Raw genomic sequence first — 24,653 nt, forward strand, 5'->3', positions numbered from 1 at the left:
TTTTTCTATTAACCCATTGAAGGAGATCTTGTTTGCTTCCAAGTTTGGGGAATTATGAATAAAGCTGCTGTGAACATCCATGTGTACATTTTTGTGTGGATATAACTTTTCAACTCATTTGGGGAATACAAAGGAGCATGATTGCTGAATTATATGGTAAAAGTAAGTTTAATTTTCTAAGAAACTGCCAAATTGTCTTTCAAAGTGGCTATACCATTTTGCATTCCCACTAGCAGTGAATGAGAGCTCTTGTTGTTCTACATTCTCATCAGTTATTTATTGTCAGTTTTTAGATTTAGGCCATTGTGATAGGTGTCTCATGGTCTCTAATTGTTATTTTTGTTTTAAGTTCCCTAATGACCTTGATGTTGAGTGTCTTTTTATATGCTTGTTTTCTATCTGTATATCTTCTTTAGCCAGCAGTCTGTTCTCAATTTTTAAACTGAGTTGTTCATTTTCTTATTGTTGAGTTTTAAATATTTTATGGTATATTTTTGTTTATCTGATGTGTCTTTTGCAAATATTTTCTGCCAATCTGTGACTTGTCTTCTCATTTTCTTGACTTTTAGAAGTAAAATTTTGAAGGTAACTTCATCAATACTCCTTTTTTAAAAATTTTGCCTATTTTTCTTGATGAATTTTGCTGTCTGTCAAGTTCTATAAAATGTCTTACAGGGATTTATCTTTATCTTTCCCTGCTTTATCAGGGAACTGGAAAACCACTGAAAGCATTTTAAATACTTCTGAATTAGCATGAAAATATAAGGGATCCTTGTGTAGTTTCTGTTTTCAATACAACCCTGAAATTATGGGGTCTCTCATGTGAAAAAAATTCCATTACTTTTGTAGTCTCAATTTAAAAACTCAACATTTGTCTCTCAACAAATGCCAAGTCAGTATCTAATGAGGTGATGATTTTTAAAACTTATTTTATTGTTATAATGGATTTTTATTTATTATTTTACTGGTATTGTGACAAATTCTCACCACTGGTTTTAAATTCTATGTTGTATCATTTTTAATATGTTGTTTTCTTTTTGTCTAAATTTTGTTGGGAAAAGAACAAGTAAGAATTAAAAACTCCACCTTTTATGTCATGATATATGCTTTATATTTGTTTGCAACATCTTTGATAAATATCCTAAGTAGTTTTTTTCTTGCAGGAAGTATTTTTGGACTAGTTGGCTTTTTCTATAGTTTTGGGGGATAGCCATGTTAGAGTCATAGACTGTGAGGCTAGTCAGATCACAAAATATTAGAAATGAAAGGAGCCTCTAGCATTTTCTAGTTATGTTTCCTTATTTATAGGGGAGGAAACTGAGACCTATGAGTCCATAAGTTGGGTAAAATTAAAATGGGTTTGTGACTTTATAATCCAGATCTTCTCCTAATCTATGCTGTTGTTCTCTGAATCAAATGCAAGACCATACTTGGACATTCAAGCACTACATTCCACTACCCAGTAAGAGCCAATAGGATAGACGTCTTTTACACCACATTTATTTTTATCAGTTGTTGCTTGCTGGTTTCTGTGCTTGGCACTTGTGATGTGTGTGGATCTCACTTGATTTCCAGGTTCCCAGTTGTAGCCATAGACCCTGGCATCTCTGCCCATGAGTATCACTCCCTCTTCCAGATCAGTGGTGATGCCTGCCCAATAACTTTGTTTTTCAGGCAACCAAAACTGTGCCCTAGATGTCACAGTCATATGGATGAGAGTAAAAGAAATTTAGTTTACCAGGAAGATGGCACTGAAACTAAAATCAGTCGTACAGATGATACTTCTGCCCTCATGACTGTATCCCAGGATATCAAACACACACTAAGGTAGGAGACCCACTGGTTGTACACCATTTTCTTTCTATGTAGGTGCCCACACTTTGCTGTCTTACACTTGCTGCCTGTGCTGTACTGAGGAGAAAAGAAATTTTCTGCCTTAATTTCTGAGTCAAATGTGAGTTTTGAATGATGACAGAGGTTTTGTGAGTGTATATATTCTTTTCAGAAAGATGTGATCTTATTGCCAAAATATTGGGACATTTTGTATTTTGATGCTATATGGGGGAAATGAGAAAAAATATTTGAAATGGGACTATTCAGGAAAATACACAGAGTCACTGTACTTAGACACATGCAGATGAACCTGATTTTCTCTATCATTTGTCTCTCAGATTCTATTTTCAGGAGTTCCCAGTAAGCCTTATATAGGGCCATAGAGAGGGTATCACTAGCTTAGTCTGTGACACAGATAAATATCTGAGAATGGTCTTTTTCTCCATATGAGATTAGGTGTCAGATAAAACTAGAGAGTCAGGGAGTTTGAACAGTTGAGGAAGTGGGCTATCACTTAAGCAGTTCCTTTGAGGGCAGTTTACTTAACTGCTTTATTAATGAAAATCCTAACAATGGAGTCTATTGTGGACCTACCATGTTTGACTCTTTATTCTGAATTAAGCCCTCAAAATAACGTAGGTTTCCAGAGCACTTTCCCGAAGGGGATAATGGGCCTCATGTTTCTTAGTGTGTTTTTTACACTTCTATGTTTCCATTTCTCTATCCCATAATTGTCTGTCTTGATTTCTGAATGCTCCTCCCTATACAGAACTATCTGTACCTGACTCACTCTGTCTGGCTCTTCCTCAATCAAGAAACTGAAAGATTCCAGCTTGGCCCTGCCCTCAGGCTTCTTCTACCTTCTCAACCGATTGTTCCTCAGGTCACCCCAGCTTTGGAGAGGGGATGGAGTTTGCTACTCTGCCATATTGGAGTGAGGACTTGATGAGGCCTGGGGTCCTGAGGATGGGAAGGGTGGAGTTCAGAGGAAAGACCTCGGTGAAATACCTGAAGGTGGTCTTCTTCGTTGATTGCTGGATTAGGGTCTAGGGTAGCAAGCTGACTGATCAGAGGACTGTCCTCTCAGGTTTTGGGCCTGGATCCCTGATGGCTGCTCTCCAGTGCCTGGCAGCAGTCTTCCCAACTTTGGGGTCATTGCAGCATCTGAAGTCTTGGTGCTTCTGTACCAAATAAGAGGAAGCTGTGAATGTATGAGGGAGAGAGATCCCATCCCTGGGGCCCCCTCCCTGGCCTCCACTCTCCTTAAGGATTTATTTTGTTGTCAGACTCCACCAGGAATGGGCATCACTAGCTCTGGGAATTGCAATTCCCTGATGATCTTGTGTCCTATAAGAGAGAGCCCTTAGTGGGATTAGGAGATGTGTCTTAAGTTATCAGAGCCTATGTTTTCATCAGGAAAGTCAGGTAAATTCCTCATGTTTGCCTCAGAGAGGAATACTGAAATAAAGTAAAATCATTGATCCAATATGGTTTTGACCAATCAAAAGTGCTCCTCATATGTAAAGGTTTATAATAATTACATTTAAGGTTTATATAAATACGAGATTGCCAGCCCATTATCCCTTTCATGGTTTCAGCAATGATCAATTTAAACTATAGTGATATATCTTTTTAAGAGGAATGCTTTTTTACTTCACTAGGGTCAACTCTCTAGAATAGGATCAAATTGGGTTGAAACAGGGATCTAGGAAGTTCACCTTATCCATTTCCTGGTTCAGGTGGAACCGTATCTGAAACAGGTCAAAGTGATTTTTAAAAGTATTTCCAAAGTCCTCTGCAGAACATGCTGCTGCTCCCTTACTACACAGTACTCTGTTTTTCAGTTTTCACTATCATAAAGTTATTACTAGTGTCTAAATTAAATCTCTGGTGGTATAGCCTGATCTTTTTTCTCCTAGTCTTTTTTTGGATGGAAAATAAATTGACATCTCCCAATGTTGAGGCACTGGACTTCCAAGTTTTTAAAATTTTCTTTTTCTAAGTCCTTTTCTTTCTAAGTTTCTCATTTTTTACTCTTTTTTTTTTTGTGGCTTTCCTTTCTTATCTGTCATTATTTCCTTCTCTCCTTTTTTTCCTTAAATTGAGTGAATAGAATCTCCCAAAATCTGTATGGTGAGGTGCAGGACTGATCCTGAAATTCCAGAGATTTCTAGTGGGGCTGAGGATGAAGGAGGAAGCCCTGGCTCTATGCTACTGCTAAGTTGCTTCAGTCGTGTCCGACTCTGTGCGACCCCATAGCCGGCAGCCCACCAGGCTCCGCCGTCCCTGGGATTCTCCAGGCAAGAATACTGGAGTGGGTTGCCATTTCCTTCTCCAGTGCATGAAAGGGAAAAGTGAAAGTGAAGTCGCTCAGTTGTGTCCGACTCCTAGCGACCCCATGGGTCTGCAGCCTACCAGGCTCCTCCACCCATGGGATTTTCCAGGCAAGAGTACTGGAGTGGGGTGCCATTGCCTTCTCCGCCCTGGCTCTATAGTTCACCATTAATTGAGAATGGTGGGGGACCATCTCCGGAGAGATGCAGTTGGAAGTACAGTGTTCTGAAGACTCAAGGCTCAGAGACGGCAGTATTCCTAGTCACTACACCCATATCCAAGTGGATGCTATCTCCCTTAGGAACTCTCAAAAGAGGGTCACTTACCCAGTCTTTGATGCAGATGATGTGGGTATCGCAGAGCTCATCCCTGAGTGGGACACAGGAAGGAATCATTCCGTTGCAGGGGTCTGAAAATATCTCCTTAGGAGCCTTGAGGCCTGCTCACATCCTTAGTTTGGAGTATGGCCAGTCAAAGTGGGAGAGATCAGAACTTGTGGAGAAACTAAAGAACTATAGGCCTGTCAGAGAGGCAGCTGCAGAACATGACACTGGACATCTGGTCACTTACAAAGTATATATTGAATCATGGCCACCAGATCCCTGTTTAACCTGCTCTGGGCATTAGGAGTTAGTCAAATTCCTCAGTCCCAGGGCACTGACACTAGATTAGGTCCTTGTCTCCTTTTTCAGATGAAAAATACAATGAGATGAATTCTTCTCTTATTCTGAATTCCCCCACCCAGCCACCTTTTAGGAAGCAGAAAACAACAACAACAACAATCAAGATCCTAAATCCATGTTTTTTACATTGGGTCATCAAGCAGGTATTCCAGGGCCTATAGTGACCTATTTGGAAAACAGCCTTCCTTGAATAAAGGAGAACATCTTTCAAGCTTAGATAAACTTAGCCCTTTTGACCTGTTGACCTTTAGGGCTCAGCAGCCAAGAGAAGTTTTCCCTATACCTCATGATGGATTCTGCTTGGCCATATTTCCATATTTTTGGTCCTGTCTGCTGCCCTGCATGGGCCTGAGGAATGGAAACTGATATTCAGAATTCAGCAGAGATTCCTGGGTGGTAACTTATGGATACTTCCAGTACACAACTCACTGAATGCTATTAATCTTATGTGCACCTCCAAAGCTAAGATCACCTCCAAACCACACAGAGATAGCATATACTACAGAATGATAACAAAATAGCTTACATCACTGAGCAAGTCCTCTTTGGAGAACACTTCAAAAGATAAAACTGAGTAGTGATACTTTTGGGCTTCCCAGGTGTCACTATGGTAAAGAATCCGCCAGCCAGTGCAGGAGACATAAGAGACATAGATTTGATCCCTGGACCAGGAAGATCCCTTGGAGTAGGCAATGGCACCCCACTCCAGTATTCTTGCCTGGAGAATCCCATGGGCAGAGGAACCTGGTCGGCTATAGTCCATGGGATCACAAAGAGTCAGATACTACTGAGCGACTAAGCACAGTGATACATTTAACCCAAATTAGATGATCTGTTATAAATGTTCTTATGGACAAATATTAAAATAATATACATGTAATTAAAAATGAAAAGAGTAGTTGATTTACAATGTTGTGTCAGTTTCAGCTGTACAGCAAAGTGATTCAGTTATACATATACATATATTCATTCTTTTTCAGATTCTTTTCCCATATGGGTTATTACAGAATGTTGAGTGGAGTTCCCTGTGCTGTTACATTAAGTCCTTGTTGGTTATCTGTTTTATATATAGTAGTGTGTGTTTGTGACATTAGAGGATATTTCAGTGAACTCATTTATATCCTTGGTATTCAAAGTCTGATTCATGAACCACAGGCTCCAGCATCACATGATAGCCTCTTGGAAATGAAGAACCTGAGTCTCAGGCCTATTGAATGAAGTACCAAGGTAAATTTATATACATTCAAATGTTTGAAAAGCCCTGATTTATAAGTTCCTTTTTGGAAAGGAAAGAACTCCAACTACGGCTAAATTTATGCTATAATTCTAGGCTCCTGGAGGGAGGGCATGGCAACCCATTCCAGTATTCTTGCCTGGAAAATCCCCATGGATAGAGGAGCTTGGCGTGCTACAGTCCATGGGGTTGCAAAGTGTTGGACATGACTGAGCAACTAAGCATAGAACCTGGATGTTTTAATTTGAAACATTAAAATCTGCATATGATCATTTGAGTGCTATAATTTGATCACCCTAAACAATCATTCCGTTTTGGCTTCCCCACTCTTCAGTGCCTCCTAAACCCTAAACACAGAGCTGGGAAGCTTCCCTCCGATTGTTGCCTCTCCTCTCCTGCAAGTGCCATGTCTGACAGGGCTGAGAGTATCCTCTGACCCTCAACAGCCATTCCAGGGGAGAAAGGGATCCTGCTGTCCCTGTCCAGATAACTGGACCAGAAAGAGGAGAGACTAGCTGGATCCAGACTCCAGCTTTCAGCCAAATAGAAGCACCAACGTTGAGACTTTGATATGAACACCTCCTTATTCCCTCCCCTCACCCTTGGTTTACCCAAACCTTAAAATATCGCTCTTTACCTCGAATCCGAGCATCTTCCTGCAGCTGAAAAAAGATGAGAGAAAGTCAGAGCGTCAGGGGCCACTCTCCTCTTCAGTGTACCAGCGACTTGTTAAGATTATAGGGATGTCTGTGTGAGACGTGGGCTTCTTGGGAATGGAATGAAATTCTAAGTTTCCTGAAAGAATCGGTGTTGTTTTTGTATGCCTCACATCAAACACAACGCACTGCTTATAGCATATTCAGTAAATGTTTGCTGAATAATAAATTGGACAAACTCTGGCCTTATTAGGAGTGGGAGAGACATCATTAATTACCTACAGTCATAATGGTTCATGCAATGACCTCCCCTCTTTTATTCTTTCTGGCCTTTCTGTGCTCTCTGTTTTCTGGTCTCTTTCATTCTCTTCAGGCTTTCCTAGTAGCTCAGATGGTAAAGAATGCACCTGCAATGCAGGAGACCCATGTTCGATCCCTGGGTTGGAATGATCCCCTGGGGAATAGAATGGCAACCCACTTCAGTATTCTTGCCTGGAGAATCCCATGGACAGAGAAGCCTGGTGGGCTACAATCCATGGGGTCACAAAGAGTAGGATATGACTGAGTGACGTTCACTTTTCTTTTCACTTTCACTCTCTTCATTCAAGAAAAGACTCTACACCTGGACATCACCAGATGATCAATACTGAAATCATATTGATTATATTCTTTGCAGCTGAAGATGGAGAAGCTCTATACAGTCAGCAAAAACAAGAGCAGGAGCTCACTGTGGCTCAGATCATGAACTCCTTATTGCCAAATTCAGGCTTGAATTGAAGAAAGTAGGGAAAACCACTAGACCATTTAGGTATGGCCTGAATCAAATCCTTTACGATTATACAGTGGAAGTGACAAATAGATTCAAGAAATTAGATCTGAGAGAGTCCCTGAAGAACTATGGATGGAGGTTCATGACATTGTACAGGAGGCAGTGATCAAGACCATCTCCAAGAAAAAGAAATACAAAAAGGCAAAATAGTTGTCCAAGGAGACCTTACAAATAGCTGAGAAAAGAAGAGGAGCTAAAGGCAAAAGAGAAAAGGAAAGATATACCCATTTGAATGCGGAGTTCCAAAGAATAGCAATGAGAGAGAGATAAGAAAGCCTTCCTCAGTAATCAATGCAAAGAAATAGAGGAAAACAATAGAATGGGAAAGATTAGAGATCTCCCCAAGAAAATTAGAGATACCAAGGGAACATTTCATACAAAGATGGGCACAATAAAGGACAGAAATGGTATGGACCTAATGGAAGCAGAAGATATTACGAAGAGGTGGCAAGAATACACAGAAGAACTATGCAAAAAAGATCTTTATGACCCAGATAACCATGATGGTATGATCACTCACCTAGAGCCAGACATCCTGGAATGTGAAGTCATGTGGGCCTTAGAAAGCATCACTATGAACAAAGCTAGTGGAGGTGATGGAATTCCAGTTGAGCTATTGCAAATCCTAAAACATGATGCTGTGAAAGTGCTGCACTCAATGTGCCAGCAACTTTGGAAAACTCAGCAGTGTCCACAGGACTGGAAAAGGTCAGTTTTCATTCCAATCCCAAAGTAAGGCAATGCCAAAGAATGCTCAAACTAAGCACAATTGCAATCATCTCACAAGCTAGCAAAGTAATGCTCAAAATTCTCCAAGCTAGGCTTCAACAGTATGTGAACCATGAACTACCAAATGTTCAAGTTGGATTTAGAAAAGGCAGAGGAACCAGAGATCAAATTGCCAACATCCGTTGGATCATCGAAAAAGCAAGAGAATTCCAGAAAGACATCTACTTCTGCTTTAATGACTACACCAAAGCCTTTGACTGTGTGAATCACAACAAACTGGAAATTCTTCAAGAGATGGGAAAACCAGACCACCTGACCTACTTCCTGAGAAATCTGTATGCAGGTCAAGAAGCAACAGTTAGAACGAGACATGGAACAACAGACTGGTTCCAAATAGGAAAAGGAGTATGTCAAGGCTGTGTATTGTCACCCTGCTTATTTAATTTATATGCAGAGTATATCATGAGAAATGCTGAGCTGGATGAAGCACAAGCTGGAATCAAGATTACCAGGAGAAATAGCAATAACCTCAGATATGTAGATAGCACCACCCTTATGGCAGAAAGTGAAAAAGAACTAGAGCCTCTTGATGGAAGTGAAAGAGGAGAGTGAAAAAGTTGGCTTAAAGCTCAACATTCAGAAAACTAAGATCATGGCATCCAGTCCCATCACTTCATAGCAAATAGATGGGGAAGCAATGGAAACGGTGAGAGACTTTAATTTTTTGGGCTCCAAAATCACTGCAGATGGTGACTGCAGCCATGAAATTAAAAGACACTTGCTCCTTGGAAGAAAAGCTATGCTCAACCTAGACATCATATTAAAAAGCAGAGACATTACTTTGTCAACAACGGTCCATCTAATCAAAGCTATGGTTTTTCAGTAGTCATATATGGATGTGAGAGTTGGACTATATAGAAAGCTGAGCACTGAAGAATTGATGATTTTGACCTGTGGTGTTGGAGAAGACTCTTGAGAGTCCCTTGGACAGCAAGAAGATCCAACCAGTCAATCCTAAAGGAAGTCAGTCCTGAATATTCATTGGAAGGACTCATGCTGAAGCTGAAACTCCAATACTTTGGCCACCTGATGTGAAGAACTGACTCATTTGAAAAGACCCTGATGCTGGGAAAGATTGAAGGCAGGAGGAGAAGGGGACAGCAGAGGATGAGATGGTTGGATGGCATCACCGACTCGATGGACATGAGTTTGAGCAAGCTCTGGGAGTTGGTGATGGACAGGGAAGCCTGGCATGCTGCAGTCCACGGGGTTGCAAATAGTCGGACATGACAGAACCACTGAACTGACTCCTCACTGTGTATGTATTGGTTCTCTGAGATGAACCTTTAAGTATCTGTTTTTTAAAAAATTACCTCTTACTTATCCTATAGTAAATAGCTGCTGATGATATGTACTTTGGGGCCCCTGAGCTCCCAGGAGCTAGCTAGATGGTGTTTCTACATAACAGTGCTCTGGGGCAAGGGAGTGCTTTCTAGTTCTGTTTCTCCCAGATATCTTTTGCTTGACTTTCTTCTCTCAGTGTGCCTGTATGATTGAAGGTGTTTGTCAGACTGACATAACAGTCTGCACCAGCCCAGGTGTTCCATGAGGGCAGGAACTGTGTCTGATGAAGCCTATGAAGAACCACTAGAACTAGAGTAGAGCTTCAGCATAGAAGATGTCAGGTGGGACATTTAACTTTGTTTATGGGCCTTGAGCGGAGAAGGCAATGGCAACCCACTCCAGTACTCTTGCCTGCAAAATCCCATGGATGGAGGAGCCTGGTAGGCTGCAGTCCATGGGGTCGCTACGAGTTGGACACGACTGAGTGACTTCACTTTCACTTTTTACTTTCACGCATTTGAGAAGGAAATGGCAACCCACTCCACTATTCTTGCCTGGAGAATCCCAGGGATAGGGGAGCCTGGTGGGCTGCCATCTATGGGGTCGCACAGAGTTGGACACGACTGAAGTGACTTAACAGCAGCAGCAGCAGCATGGGCCTTGAGAGGATGATATAAACACATGTGAGTCCCACTTATGGACAAACCTCCTCCTCTCACTAGCTCAAGTCCTGCTTGGAGGACATTTAGGAAGGACTCAGGGGACTAGAATTCTGGGTAACGTGGAGGCACCCTGAGGCCAAGGAGTACTTCGTGAAAATACCAAGCTTTTGATCTCTTCTCCCTTTTACCTCCAGCCAGACGGAGGCAGAGGCTGCTGTAGTTTTTTCCTAGAGTAAGTTCCAGACACAGCAGCAGGATAAAATGGCATGGCTTCTTGGACTATAAAAAAAGGCTTAGTTCAAAGGCTAAGAGTGATCCAGTTAGTGAAGTAGAGGAAATTTCTTTCAGGTCCTTTCGATCCACCTTGGTAGGACTGAGACAGATCAAAACCATGAGCAAGCAAATGTAGTAACTCAATGTCTGAGGTAGGCCAATAATATACTCCCTTTTTTGACTATATTTTTAGATATTTAATTAGTGTTTGTATAGAAAATATACTAGAACTTGCATGAAAGAGCAGAAGGGGAGGATTGTTGCATAGCGAAATTTAGGTCTGGACTCTTAATTTGTTCAGTTCAGTTCAGTCGCTCAGTTGTGTCTGACTCTTTGCGACCCCATGAATCGCAGCATGCCAGGCCTCCCTGTCCATTACCAGCTACCGGAGTTTACCCAAAACCATGTCCATGAAGTCGGTGATGCCATCCAACCATCTCATCCTGTGTTGTCCCCTTCTCCTCCTGCCCCAATCCTTCCCAGTATCAGGGTCTTTTCCAATGACTCAACTCTTCACATGAGGTGGCCAAAGTATCAGAGTTTCAGCTTCAACATCAGTCCTTCCAATGAACACCCAGGACTGATCTCCTTTAGGATGGACTAGTTGGATCTTCCTGCAGTCCAAGGGACTCTCAAGAGTATTCCCCAACACCACAGTTCAAAAGCATCAATTCTTCGGCGCTCAGCTTTCTTCACCGTCCAACTCTCACATCCATACATGACCACTGGAAAAACCATAGCCTTGACTAGATGGACCTTTGTTGGCAGAGTAATGTCTCTGCTTTTAAATATGCTATCTAGGTTGGTCATAACCTTCCTTCCAAGGAGTAAGCATCTTTTAATTTCATGGCTGCAGTCACCATCAGTGATTTTGGAGCCCCAAAAAATAAAGTCTGACACTGTTTCCACTGTTTCCCCATGTCTATTTCCCATGAAGTGATGGGACCAAATGCCATGATCTTAGTTTTCTGAACGGTGAGCTTTAAGCCAACTTTTTCACTCTCCCCTTTCATTTTCATCAAGAGGCTCTTTAGTTCTTCTTCACTTTCTGCCATAAGGGTAGTGTCATCTGCATATCTGAGGTTATTGATATTTCTCCCAGCAATCTTGATTTCAGCTTGTGTTTCTTCCAGCCCAGCGTTTCTCATGATGTACTCTGCACAGAAGTTAAATAGGCAGGGTGACAATATACAGCCTTGACGTACTCCTTTTCCTATTTGGAACCAGTCTGTTGTTCCATGTCCAGTTCTAAGTGTTGCTTCCTGACCTGCATACAGGTTTCTCAAGAGACAGATCAGATGGTCTGGTATTCCCATATCTTTCAGAATTTTCCACAGTTTATTGTGATTCACACAGTCCAAGGCTTTGGCATAGTCAATAAAGCAGAAATAGATGTTTTTCTGGAACTCTCTTGGTTTTTCGATGATCCATTTGTACTACCCTATAATTAATAAACATACTATCCTAATAATTTACCATGTCATTTGGGATCCTCCCAACTCAGTCACCTATCTGTTTCACATAACTGCATAGTATTCTTGCTGAGAGTAGTTCTGATTGATATGATGTTCTCTCTGTATTATCACATTTTCGTAAGGGAATTGTTAGGCATCTTCTGGTCTTACTAGACTAACAAATGAGTGCTAGTCTTTTAAGGGAGAAATTCCTAGATAAAGAAATGAAACTAAAAGCTTGATCAAAGTCAACATCACAGAAGGGTATAGGAAAATCAGAAGCAAGAGAAGTGATATGGTCAGGGAATTTAGAGAATGGAAATTTAATCTCACCTCCTTCTGTATATCCTTAAAGGCCATTAGCACCTGACAGAAGACAAAAAATTATGGACAAATTAATGTTACAAACGTTATTACAAAGGGATTTTATATATAGAATCTCTCAGTCATTATTAGGCTGTAGAGTATGAATGCCAACAGACTATGGCTTCCTAGCTCAAAAAATAAATCCCATTGAATTCCACTCTCATTCATATGGGCCACTATTTCTTCATATGGGTGAAATACAGGAAGTTATTTAAAGAAGGCCAAGTTGTGAAAGGAATGTCAGTGAAACCCACTTCATTTCATTGGTGTTGGTTCTGAAGGTAAACATAGCTGTGGAAGTCAACGCATTTGCATTTAGATTATAATACACCATTAGACCAAGACCATGTGTTGTTGAGAACATAGAGCAGCTGAAACTCTCATATATTGTTGGAAGAAGTACAGAAGTGTATGATCACTGTGGGAAAAGCTCTGGCAGAGTCTTCTAAAACTAAACATGTACCTATATTCTTCATCCAGACATAAATGGATACAGTGACTATTGGTAGTCTGAGTTTCTTCATTTTGGGGAAAAGATGAGAACTTTAAGACAGATAGCTATATCTTTTTTTTTTTTTAATAAATTTATTTATTTTAGTTGGGGGCTAATTACTTTACAATATTGTAGTAGTTTTTGCCACACATTGACATGAATCAGCCATGGGTTTACATGTGTTCCCCTTCCTGGACCCCCCCATCCACCTCCCTCCCCATCCCATCCCTCTGGGTCATCACATTGCCCTGGCCCTGAGCATTTGTCTCATGCATCGAACATGGAATTGTGTTCTGTTTCACATATGATAATAGACATGTTTCAATGAGATAGCTATATCTTATTCAGTTGAAATATAGAACTGTTTTTGGTGATATCCAGGAATTTTAACATGCTTTGTTGTTCATTCGCTAAGTTGTGTCCATCTCTGCAATTCCTTGGACTGCAGCACCCCAGGCTCTTCTGTCCTCTGGAGTTTGCTTGGATTCATGTGCTTTGAGTTAGTGATGCTGTCTAACCATCTCATCCTCTACCGCTTCCGTATCCTTTTGTTGTCAATCTTCCCCAGCGTCACAGGCTTTCAGGTGAGACAGCTCTTCATATCAGGTTGCCAAAGAGTTGAAGCTTCAGAGTCAGTCCTTCCAGTGAATATTCAGGGTTGATTTCCTTTAGGATCGACTAGTTTGAACACCAGGAGTGATCTCCTTTAGGATGGACTGGTTGGATCTTCTTGCAGCAAGGTCTTTTCAAAAGAGTTAGTTCTTCACACCAGGTGGCCAAAGTATTGGAGTCTCAGCTTCAGCATGAGTCCTTCCAATGAATATTCAGGACTGACTTCCTTTAGGATGGACTGGTTGGATCCTCCTTGCAGTCCAAGGGATTCTCAAGGGTCTTCTCCAACACCACAGTTCAAAAGCATCAATTCTTCGGCACTTGGCTTTCTTCCCAGTCCAACCCTCACATCCATACATGACTACTGGAAAAACCATAGCTTTGACTAGATGGAGCTTTGTTTGGCAAAGTAATGTCTCTGCTTTTTAATATGCTGTCTAGGTTGGTCATAACTTTTCTTCCAAGGAGTAAGCGTCTTTTAATTTCATGGCTGCAGTCACCATCTGCCGTTTTATATTCATGTCTTATATATTTATGTAAATCTCTTATAAATTTATATTTGTTTTATAGTCATCTCTTATTACATTGTAAGTATCCAATTATGTACTGGTTCTCCATAGGACAATTTTCTGACCCTTATATAATCAACTCTTTAGTAATACAGTAATTATAAGAACATTAGTTATTCTAGTACAACATTTTAAGTAAGTTTTTTTCTTTCTGTAAAACTTATCAGAAAAGTCATTGAAAGGCAAAGAATAAAAAGGTTGATTACATTACATAGTGTTGTTCAGTGGGGCCTTGCAGGAGAGGCTATGGAGATTTTCACTTACTTTTTTTTTTAATTTAAAAAATTCGTAGTCTTTGATTTAAAGTCTTTTTCTGCTTAGCTTCATGTGAACACTTGATATTATAGGTTCAGAAGTGATCACTTTCCCTCTAATTCTCATCTCTATATCACAGTTTAAATGTGTATGCAACTAGAAAGTCAAGATTGGGAAGTTGAAATAGCTGATAATTTTAGAAAGGTCTCAGAAACTCCATGTGAATATCTGTGTTCTGTGAAGGTATGCAGCAGTTTTCTTTGGCTATTAATGAGCATAGCTAGCTTCTGCACTAATAGACCATTTAAATATAAAGTGAAATCTTGTGTTTTTACATTTGAGAATTGTCACCTTGGTTGCCATTTTCCTGTTTCTGGGAAAACAAGGAAATTTCATCAAAGTGAAAAAGACATCTCTTTTTACAGAATTAAAAGAATTTTCTCTCACATTCTCTAAATACAAGTCTGTTTTAAAGCAATTTCAAAATGCAGGGCTTAATCATGTGGATTCTGAGAGTAACTGCTCATGGCATTGCCTCATTTAGAAGGCTAAAGGCAGCAAATTCCCATTGGTGACCTAATGAACTTGTATTTCTCTTTCAAATCAAAGTTTTCAGACCAAAAACTCTCTTGATAGATTCAACAGTTTCATTCATTAACAAACATATGATTAATCTGTCTTCTATAAAAGAACATATTTTTTCAACTTGATCTCTTTAAAACAATTTTAATGATTTGATCTAATTTCCTTGAAATGACATTAAAACACTATGTTTTTCATAACCACAGGAAAGGCAGTTCTTCACATCCAAGTACAAACTCATATTCTTTTCTTTTCAACACCTCAGACCTCCCCAATAACAGGTCTGAAGCTCTCAACTATATTAAGTTAAAGGACAGGAAAGCTCCATGACTATGTTTCTGCTGCTGGCCATTATTCTCATTTAAATTATTGTCAATAAATTTGATGCTCTGTAGAATATTTTGAAGCATTAAAAAAGTCGTGTTGGCAATCTCTGATGGCGCAGAGTGAATCTGGCATTTATGCTTCTTCAGAATCCTTATTCAGTTCAGTCGCTCAGTCGTGTCCGACTCTCTGCGACCCCATGAATTGCAGCACGCCAGGCCTCCCTGTCCATCACCAACTCCCGGAGTCTACCCAAACCCATGTTCATCAAGTCGGAGATGCCATCCAACCATCTCATCCTCTGTCGTCCCCTTCTCCTCCCGCCCCCAATCCTACCCAGCATTAGGGTCTTTTCCAATGAGTCAACCCTTCGCATGAGGTGCCCAAAGTACTGGAGCTTCAGCTTCAGAATCCTTATTAAAATACTCTAAAGCAATTCAGTAACAGAGCAGTTTATCACTGTAAATAATCAAAACAGAATGATGTCCCACCTATTGAAATTATGTTGAAATTATATATGAGTGACTTAAGCAAATTCTATGTCTTTTAATGTCTTTATATAGACCTTTTGCTATAGTCGATGGAAGAAAAGAATCCTCTTCTGTGTTAATGACACGATCATAATCATGTTACAAACAGGAACTCCAGAAACAATTGGCATGTTTCCCTCAGAAACAACAGCTCACTAGTAATTAATCAGAAATTAGTCATTTTATGGAGTTAATTTTTCATTCAAATGAATGAAATTAAACATGTCTTCTCTTTAGGTTGACGTATTTATTTTTGAGAGATTAATTTTGAAGGTAACTCATTCTGGAAGGGCCAAATCTTTATTTTTTATGACATAGGAATCAAGGGCCATTGGCCGACAATTTGTCAGATCAGTTGAGTGGCTCTAGAGGTGAAATATTTCTTTCTAATAAGAAATGGAGTTAGGATCTTTAATTTTCATATCAAAATGGTATGTCTTCCTCTCATCTGAAAGTTAAAATATACTTGTGCTAAGGTATTTGCTAGTGGATAAGATTTAAATCATTAATTGTGCAGTGCTTATACAATGCTGGTAGAGGAAACATACTTGAAAGGGCTTATCTAATGGAGAAGTGGATGTTGAGAATCGACACTGAGATGCCCAGACACAAGGAGTGTCTGAGGATTTGGGACTAGATGAGTAGTAGAACAAGATAGGAGGGAGTATGGGAATTCCTTACCATTAGTCAGCAGATTACTCATGGAGAAAGAAGGAAATGTGCTCCTTTCTTAAGCTTCTCTCCCTTCTCCATCTCTCACTTTGCTGTCAAAGAGGACCCCTCTGTACTCACCTGGTCCCACAGGGTTTCAGTGATTGTTAATTCTACTTCCTGTTGAAATAAGATACACATATTGGGAACATTAACTCTCCCATAATCTGAACTGACGTATCATAACAGATAGAATATGAGGCATTTTTTGGAGTTGAGATGGACACTCAAAAGCATGCCATTTGTCAGGCAGCCCTAAGTCTCCTTCAGCCCTACTGAGTCATTTTTCAGCCCATATCCCTTGTCATCTCTTAATCTAGCCAGGGGGTGACAGATATAAACAGACTCCTATATTGACTCACCTTATTAATACCCACATATATAGCCTGCATGCTTTTGAAGTCATCTAGGGTAGTTGTCAGAGAAGGCAATGGCAACCCACTCCAGTACTCTTGCCTGCAAAATCCCAGGGACGGAGGAGCCTGGTGGGCTGCAGTCCATGGAGTCGCAAAGAGTCAGACACGACTGAGCGACTTCACTTTCACTTTTCACTTTCATGCATTGGAGAAGGAAATGGCAACCCACTCCATTGTTCTTGCCTGGAGAATCCCAGGGACAGTGGAGCCTGGTGGGCTGCCATCTATGTGTCGCACAGAGTTGGACACAACTGAAGCGACTTAGCAGCAGCAGTAGTGTAGTTGTGGCATTGAAGATGTTACTTAGTCTTGGTGCACAATGACCCACCACTTGGTCAAGAGCATTCTGAGCTACAATGCCCAAGTTTTCCAAGATATGGTTCTTGTTAGACAGTTTTCCTGCCTCCTGGCCACAGCCTTTTCACCTCTGCTTTCCCCACGAACCTTGATTGCCAACCAGTGAAGTTGCTCAGTTGTATCTGACTCTTTGTGATCCCATGGACTGTAGCCTACCAGGCTCCTCCATCCATGGAATTTTCCAGGCAAGAGTACTGGAGTGGGTTGCCATTTCCTTCTCCAGGGGATCTTCCCGACCTGGGGATTGAACCCAGGTCTCCTGCATTGCAGGCAGACACTTTACCATCTGAGCTACCAGGGAAGCCCAAAGGAACCAGTATATTTGGAAGTCTCACCCACCTTTGGTCTCATTGTGTCTTCAAAGGATTTTCTGGAAAGAAAGGGTGATAGAAATCTGATGAGTCACTAGATAGGTGACATAAACAAGGTGTCAGCATAGGAGATTACAGCCCTCATATCTACAGCATAAACATCAATTTTGACAACCATCCATGGATGGAAATACCTTTTGGGAAATCAGGAATCCAGTGGAGAGCTTCCAAAACCTCATTCAAGCAAAAGAAATCCATGAATAGATGCATTGAAGAGGGTAAGAAAGACGGTCTCACTTTACCCCCGCCTCCCCAAAAGACACTCCTCCCCAAAGGTAGCATAGCTTAGTGCCAGTAGGGACCCTCTCAACCTGTGATTTCTCCTATGAGGGAAGTGAGAGTGGAATGAGCTCTCTGATTTCCCAGGCTTATAAGACATTGACTAGGAGGCCCGCTTCTGTCTCATCCCACCCAGATGGCTAAGGTGATTGTCACAGCTGAATAGTATTGGAGGAGTTGGGAACAGAAGAAAGGGGTGGACACTCATGGCATTCACCACGTGGATCTTCAGAACCAGCTGCAGATCACCTGTTAGATCTAGATGAACTCCACCAAGAGGGTTATCCAGAACACTATGGGACTTCTCACCTATTGGTTACTTCCCTCAACTGACTGAGAAATGCTCCTAGTATTTCACATAATCCTGAGATGGTACATGTTAGCCTCTGCAGATGGCAAGTGAAAGCCTCTTCAGACAGTATGTAGATAACAGCAGCTGGCTCAACTATGCGAGAACGGGAGAAGGAACATTTGAAAGAATCTTGAATACTCTGGGGAAAATAAACAGGAGGCTTTCAGTACCCAGACTGACTTTTTGGGATTAAGAGAAGGCCTCTCCTCAAGAGGTAACAAGAAAACAGAGATGAGTGCACCCATAGGAAAGACCTAAAAGACTCCCAAAATCTTTAGCTGTGCTGACTGGTGAAGATCTTTCACTTATGAAGCCAGTCAGTAAAGACTAGAAGAGAGGACTGCTTCTTCAAATAAAGAGACAGCAAATGCAAGAATTCAAGGAACATGAAGAGTCAAGGAAACAAAACACCACCAAAAGAACAAAGAGATCCAGTGATGGATCTCAAAGGGATGGAGATCAATTGCAATTCTAAACAGTTATATTAAAGAATCTTTAAGCCACAAGAGAAGATGAACAATGAATGGAAATCAAGAAAACAGCACATGAGCAAAATGAGAAGTTCAACAAAGAAATGAAAACTATAAAAAAGAACCAGACAGAAATTCTTGGGACTGAAGAATACAATGGCTGTGATGGAAAATTCAATAGAGGGCTTCAACAGCAGACTTGATCAAGAAGAAAAGAGAATGATTGAACTTGAAGACAAATAATTTGAAATTCAGAAGAATAAAAAGAAAAGAACTGAGAAGAGTAAAGAATGCCTATATGACTTATGGGACACCATCAAATGACATAATATGGGCATTTTGAAAGCCACTGAAGGAACAGGGAAAGTGAAAATGGTATAAAGCTTATTTAATGAAATAATGACAGAAAAATTCCCAAATCTGGTAGGGAAATTAACATCTGGATCCATGATGCTCAAAAATTCCAAGGAGGCTGAACATCAAGAAATCTTCATTGAGACATTATAATCAAAGTGTCTAAGGTCAAAGACAAATAGAGCTTGGAAAGTAGCAAGGAAAAGTGAATTACCACATACAAGGGAAGTCCCAAAAGAGTACTTCTCAGCAGACATCTTGTATGCCAGGAGGGAGTAAGATGATACAATCTAAGTATCAAAAACAAACAAACAAACTTGCTAACCAAGAATACTTTACCTGGCAAAGCTCCTCTTCAGAAATGAAGAGAGACAGAACTGAAGGGAAAAACTGACAAAAATAATAAGAGCAGACCTCAATACCCCGTTTTCAATAATGAATAGATGATACAGACAGAGTTATGAAGGAAATAACTAACATATGGCATTATGGACAAAATGTATCTATACAAAACACTGCATCCAATAACAATAAAATACACATTCTTCTCAAGCACACACAGAACATTCTCCAGGCAAGGTCATATGCTGGGCCACAAACCAAGCTTAACAGACTTAATATTGATAACATATCATGTATTTTTTCCTACTGCAAAGATATTAAACTGGAAATCAATAACGAGGAAATTCTTAAAATTGAACAACATGTGGAAATTAAACAGCACTCAAACAACAAATATGTCGAAGAAAAAGAAAGACTTAAATAAAAATATAAAAAGATATCGCAGCTAATACCAAAGAGACTACTATGAAAAACTATACACGAAAAAATTAGATATCTTAGAAGGAATGGATAAATTCTTAGAAAAATATACCGCCTACTCGGGCTTCTCTGGTGGCTCAGCAGTAAAGAATCTGTCTGCAGTGCAGGAGCTGCAGGAGACACAGGTTCGATTCCTGGATCAGGAAGTTCCTCTGGCGAAGGGCATGGCAACCCACTCCAGTATTCTTGCCTGGAGAATCCCATGGGCAGAGGAGCCTGTCAGGCTACAGTCCATAGGGTCACAAAGAGTCAGACACAACTGAAGTGACTTAACACGCATGCATACAACCTACTAAGACCAAATCATGATGAAATACAAAAATCTGAACAGACCAATAATGAGTAAGAAGATTAAGTTAGTAATCAAACTCCTCCCTACAAAGAAAAGCTGAGAACCAGATGGCTTCACAGGTGAATTTTACCAAATGAAGAATTAACACCAGTCCTCCTCAAACTCTTCCAAAAAATTGAAGAGGAAGGCGCATGCTCAGATTCACTCTATGAGGCCCACATTTCTCTCATACAAAATCCAGATAAGGATACAACAAGAAGAAAACTACACACCAATATTCCTAATGAATGTAGATGCAAAAATCTTCAACTTAATACTAACAAAAACTGAATTCAGCAGTGCATTAAAAGGCTCATACACTATGATCAGATGAGATGTACCCCTGGGCTCTAAGAATGATTTTACAAATGGATATCAATTGTGATACACCAAATCAACAGAACGTGAAAGTCACTATCATGTCTGACTCTTTGCAACCCCATGGACTATACAGTCCATGAAATTCTCCAGATGAGAATACTGGAGTGGTAGCCATTCCCTTCTCCAGGGGATCTTCCCAACCCAGGGATCGAACCCAGGTCTCCCACATTGCAGGCAGATTCTTTACCAGCTGAGCCACCAGGGAAGCCCAAAATCAACAGAATAAAGGATAAAAATCATGTAATATTCTAAATAGATGCATAAAAATAAGTTGATAAAATTCAATATCCATTCAAGATAAAACTCTCAACAATTAGTTATAGAAGAAATTCACCTCAGTATAATAAAGGCTGTATATGACAAACCTATAGCCAACAATCATACTTAATGGTAAAAAGCTAAAAGCTTTTCCTATAAGGTTAGGAAAAGACAGGGAATCTCACTCTCACCTTCCTATTCAACAGGATACTGGGAATCCTAACCAGAGCAATTAGGCAACAAAAAGGATTAAAAGGCATCCATGAGTTTGAGGAAACTCATGGAGATAGTGACGGACAGAGAAGCATGGCATGCTGCAGTTCATGGGGTGGCAGAGTGGGATACGACTTAGCAACTGAACAGGAACAACAATACACTTTCCCAAATAGAACTCTCAGTGCCTCCATATCTACCGACTATTTTCTCCTCATAGTTCTGTAGTGGAACCACGTAACTATTCCTCATATTCTTAGAACTTGTTTCTATCTTCCTCCAAGTGTCAGGCTTCGCAATTCCTCAGTGGCTCTCAGACTTGAGCCTCAGTTAATCATTATGAGCACCTTAGTAAGATATGCCACCTAGGAACCTTAGAAGACACTTTTAACTCCTTTTCTTCCTGAATTCCTTTAAACTCGTTTCTTTTTCTTTTTTTGGTCTTTAATGTCTTTACTACACAAGATCCTGTGATTTTTGATTCCTGCATTTCTCAGTTTTGATGATGAGAAACTTCTCAATACATTTGGAAATAGTGGTACTATGCATTTCATGGAAGTTGGCTAAAATGGTGCTGAAGACATTGAGTAATTAGAATCACAATTTATAAAGCCAGGTTTATGAGGAAAAGTTTATGTACAGTAAACATTATTTTTTATTGTGTACAGTTTTACACACTGATATGTAGACTTCCCTGGTGGCTCAGATGGTAAAGCATCTGCCTACAATGTGGGAGACCCAGGTTCGATCCCTGGGTCGGGAAGATCCCCTGGAGAAGGAAATGGCAACCCACTCCAGTACTCTTGCCTGGAAAATCCCATGGATGGAGGATCCTGGTAGGTTACAGTTCATGGGGTCACAAAGAGGCGGACACGACTGAGTGACTTCACTTCACTTACACACTGACATATGCAAACATCATGTAATCATCACCACAGTAAAGATATAGAACACTCCCATCACTCCCCAAAATTCCCTCTTATCTCTTTGGAATCAGTCTCTTTCCATTACTCCCAGACCTTGGTAACTAAGCACTGATCTATTTCTTCTTGCTGTAGTTGCACCATTTTCAGAGGGTCCTATAAATATAATCCTACATTAGGTAGCTTTTTTTAAATTGGAGTATAACTTCTTTACAATATTGTGTCAGTTTTTGCTTCCTATAAATTCTTACAACATCTCCTGCATACTTCAAAAGCTCAAACCAAGGCTCCAGTTCCTTTCTGAATCATTCTTGACCTATAAGTGCACAGAAAACCCACTGTTTTTTTTTTAATAAATTTATTTATTTTAGTTGGGGGCTAATTACTTTACAATATTGTAGTGGTTTTTGCCATACATTGACATGAATCAGCCATGGGTTTACATGTGTTCCCCATCCTGAACCCCCCTTCCTCCTCCCTCCCCATCCCATCCCTCTCGGTCATCCCATTGCCCCAGCCCTGAGCATTTGTCTCATGCATCGAACCTGGAATGGTGTTCTGTTTCACATATGATAATATACGTGTTTCGATGCTATTCTCTCAGAACGTCCCACCCTCACCTTCTCCCTCAGAGTCCATAAGACTGTTCTATGCATCTGTGTCTCTTATTCTGTCTTGCATATAGGGTTATTGTTACCATCTATCAAATTCCATATATATGCATTAGTATACTGTATTGGTGTTTTTCTTTCTGGCTTACTTCACTCCGTATAATGGGCTCCAGTTTCATCCATCTCAATAGAACTTATTCAAATGTATTCTTTTTAATGGCTGAGTAATATTCCATTGTGTATATGTACTTCTTTTTTCAGATTTTATGGATAATATTGCCTGGGTCTCATATGCAGTCTAAAGCAGCAGATTCTGGCCCTTCTGTGTACCCTAGGGCAAGGAAAGCAAAGTTTTGGGCATCTGGCCTTGATTTACATTGTAAAGGACATAAGAACTTCTTAGAGAAAGTTGGTTTTGGGATAAATAAATGTCCCTTGGTTGTATACACAACTAACTCCTCCAACAGGAATTTCAGATTGATGCCCACCTTCTAATTAGAATGAGAATGACTTGCTTTTGTTCCTTCCATTAAGGAGAGGAGAAAGGACACATGAAAGTCCCAACTTTCCCCAACCAGGAAATAGGTGCAGCCGTGGCAGGGATGGGAGACAGGGGACCTTGATTCTTCTCCCATAGAGAATATCCAATCTAAGGACATTTGAAGGTCATCATTAGCCCCATTTACCTTTTCTGCTGCCCAGAGTTCCTTCCTGCCTCTTGATCTTGGAAGGCATGCTGTGCCATTAGTCTGAATGGAAACCAGATGCTCTGGAGCTGAAAATGGAGATAGCTCCACGTCCTGGAGAAGAGTAAATGAATAGGGGAAGAGGGCAGGTAAATGATGAGAGGAAACTTCCCTGTTGGAGAATTACCAGGACAGATGTCTCAGTAGTTCAGGAAGCACCTGTATTTTGAATGGGTCAGTGTGTTTGTGTGAATGTGTGTGTATGTGTGTGTACACATATGTGTAAAGATAAGGGTGTGAGAGAAGAAGTGTTTGCCCCAGGTAAAGAAATTCCAGTGAGAGGGTGGGTAGAGAAAAGAGAAACTAAGTGAAAAAATAATAGCTGGCTGGGATTGGGGTAGGGAGTGGGCCCGTGGCTGCTTGAGATAACGGTGGCTCTAAGACAAGGTTCAGTTCAGTTCAGTTCAGTCGCTCAGTCATGTCCGACTCTTTGCGACCCCATGAATTGCAGCACGCCAGGCCTCTCTGTCCATCACCAACTCCTGGAGTCTACCCAAACCCATGTCCATCGAGTTGGAGACAAGGTTAGGAAGTAATATATAATAAATTCAGGAATGGACAATTTCCCATCCCATCCTCCATCCTAGTCAGACGGCTAAGGGTAGCAACACAGGCTGGAGGTCTGTCAGCTCCAGCCTTCAAGTGTTTTGTAGGCAAGAGGGAAACCCCATAGCTGATACTGTCAAAAACACATGGAGCTAAGAGGTCAAATCAGTGACTCAGTTAAATCCTCCTTTGAGAAGTTGCTTCCCAGAACCCCTCCTCCCATCCTTCCCATCTCCAAACCTGAGTCAGGAACTAATAAGAAAATTATGTCCAGAAACTTACCCAGCTGGGCACCCCAAATAGCTCTTCTCCCCACCCCTAACCTACTAGAATTTCTCCTCCTTGAGCCACATCTCACAACAGCTTCCTCTCATCTCTCCTATCAACCTAGCCCTTTCAACTCTTCTGTGACCTCAGCTGTGACCTCATAGATCTGAGACAACTGACTCTCTCCTCCCACCCTCAACCAGGCTTCATTTGATACAAATGATACAATAGTGAGATAATACTGTGAAATTTTAATTTCTGGGAATTTTTGCTACATCATTGACCTCCACCCGTTGTTGCCTTAGACCTTCTGTACTTCTGAGAGATGACAGGAATGAGCCCAGAAGAATCCATGTTTTATTTTGAATTTCAAAATAGGGTCTAAAGAGTTAGGTCTTTTGATTTCAGAAGGTAGGTCCTGGTGACTCACATGTAAAGAAATTGCCAGCAATGCAGGAGACCTGGCTTCGATCCCTGGGTCAA

At 40.7% G+C, this 24,653-nt stretch overlaps 3 protein-coding genes and 1 non-coding gene across 12 annotated transcripts in view; 1 reads left to right on the top strand and 3 right to left on the bottom strand.

The window, feature by feature from the left end:
• Positions 1–16,593, bottom strand: part of LOC145545180 (olfactory receptor 8S1-like) — a 70,921-nt gene extending 54,328 nt beyond the window's left edge. Inside the window, exon 1 of the mRNA XM_081589079.1 lies at positions 16,551–16,593. The gene's annotated coding sequence lies outside the window, so the exon portion shown is untranslated. The remainder of the gene's footprint in view (positions 1–16,550) is intronic.
• The window catches only part of LOC145545657 (olfactory receptor 8S1-like), a 105,334-nt gene that overhangs the window by 13,448 nt on the left and 67,233 nt on the right, over positions 1–24,653 (top strand). The window contains exon 2 of the mRNA XM_081590495.1: positions 1,675–1,827. The gene's annotated coding sequence lies outside the window, so the exon portion shown is untranslated. The remainder of the gene's footprint in view (positions 1–1,674; positions 1,828–24,653) is intronic.
• C4H12orf54 (chromosome 4 C12orf54 homolog) lies at positions 1,487–24,264 on the bottom strand. 9 transcript variants are annotated; one of them, XM_081589104.1, is made up of 10 exons: positions 24,231–24,264; positions 23,298–23,411; positions 22,761–22,942; positions 17,586–17,616; positions 16,555–16,593; positions 12,365–12,397; positions 6,722–6,746; positions 4,494–4,536; positions 2,842–3,014; positions 1,487–1,691 (listed from the first exon to the last, which is right to left on the bottom strand). In XM_081589104.1, exons 4-9 carry the CDS (start codon positions 17,595–17,597, stop codon positions 2,873–2,875), a joined length of 294 nt encoding a protein of 97 aa, XP_081445230.1. In that variant the 5' UTR covers positions 17,598–17,616; positions 22,761–22,942; positions 23,298–23,411; positions 24,231–24,264; the 3' UTR covers positions 1,487–1,691; positions 2,842–2,872. The 9 variants fall into 9 exon arrangements, 7 of the variants coding, with proteins under 7 accessions (XP_081445230.1, XP_081445228.1, XP_081445224.1 ...); XM_081589102.1 differs by having other exon boundaries at positions 24,186–24,264; XR_014081932.1 differs by lacking the exon at positions 22,761–22,942 and having other exon boundaries at positions 4,494–4,617.
• Positions 17,476–17,547, bottom strand: TRNAC-GCA (transfer RNA cysteine (anticodon GCA)). The gene has a single exon. It is a non-coding gene; the product is annotated as a tRNA-Cys (tRNA).

The sequence above is a fragment of the Giraffa tippelskirchi genome, chromosome 4 (assembly GCF_054371585.1).
Source record: "Giraffa tippelskirchi isolate mGirTip1 chromosome 4, T2T-mGirTip1v1.2.pri, whole genome shotgun sequence".
Taxonomy (NCBI): domain Eukaryota; kingdom Metazoa; phylum Chordata; class Mammalia; order Artiodactyla; family Giraffidae; genus Giraffa; species Giraffa tippelskirchi.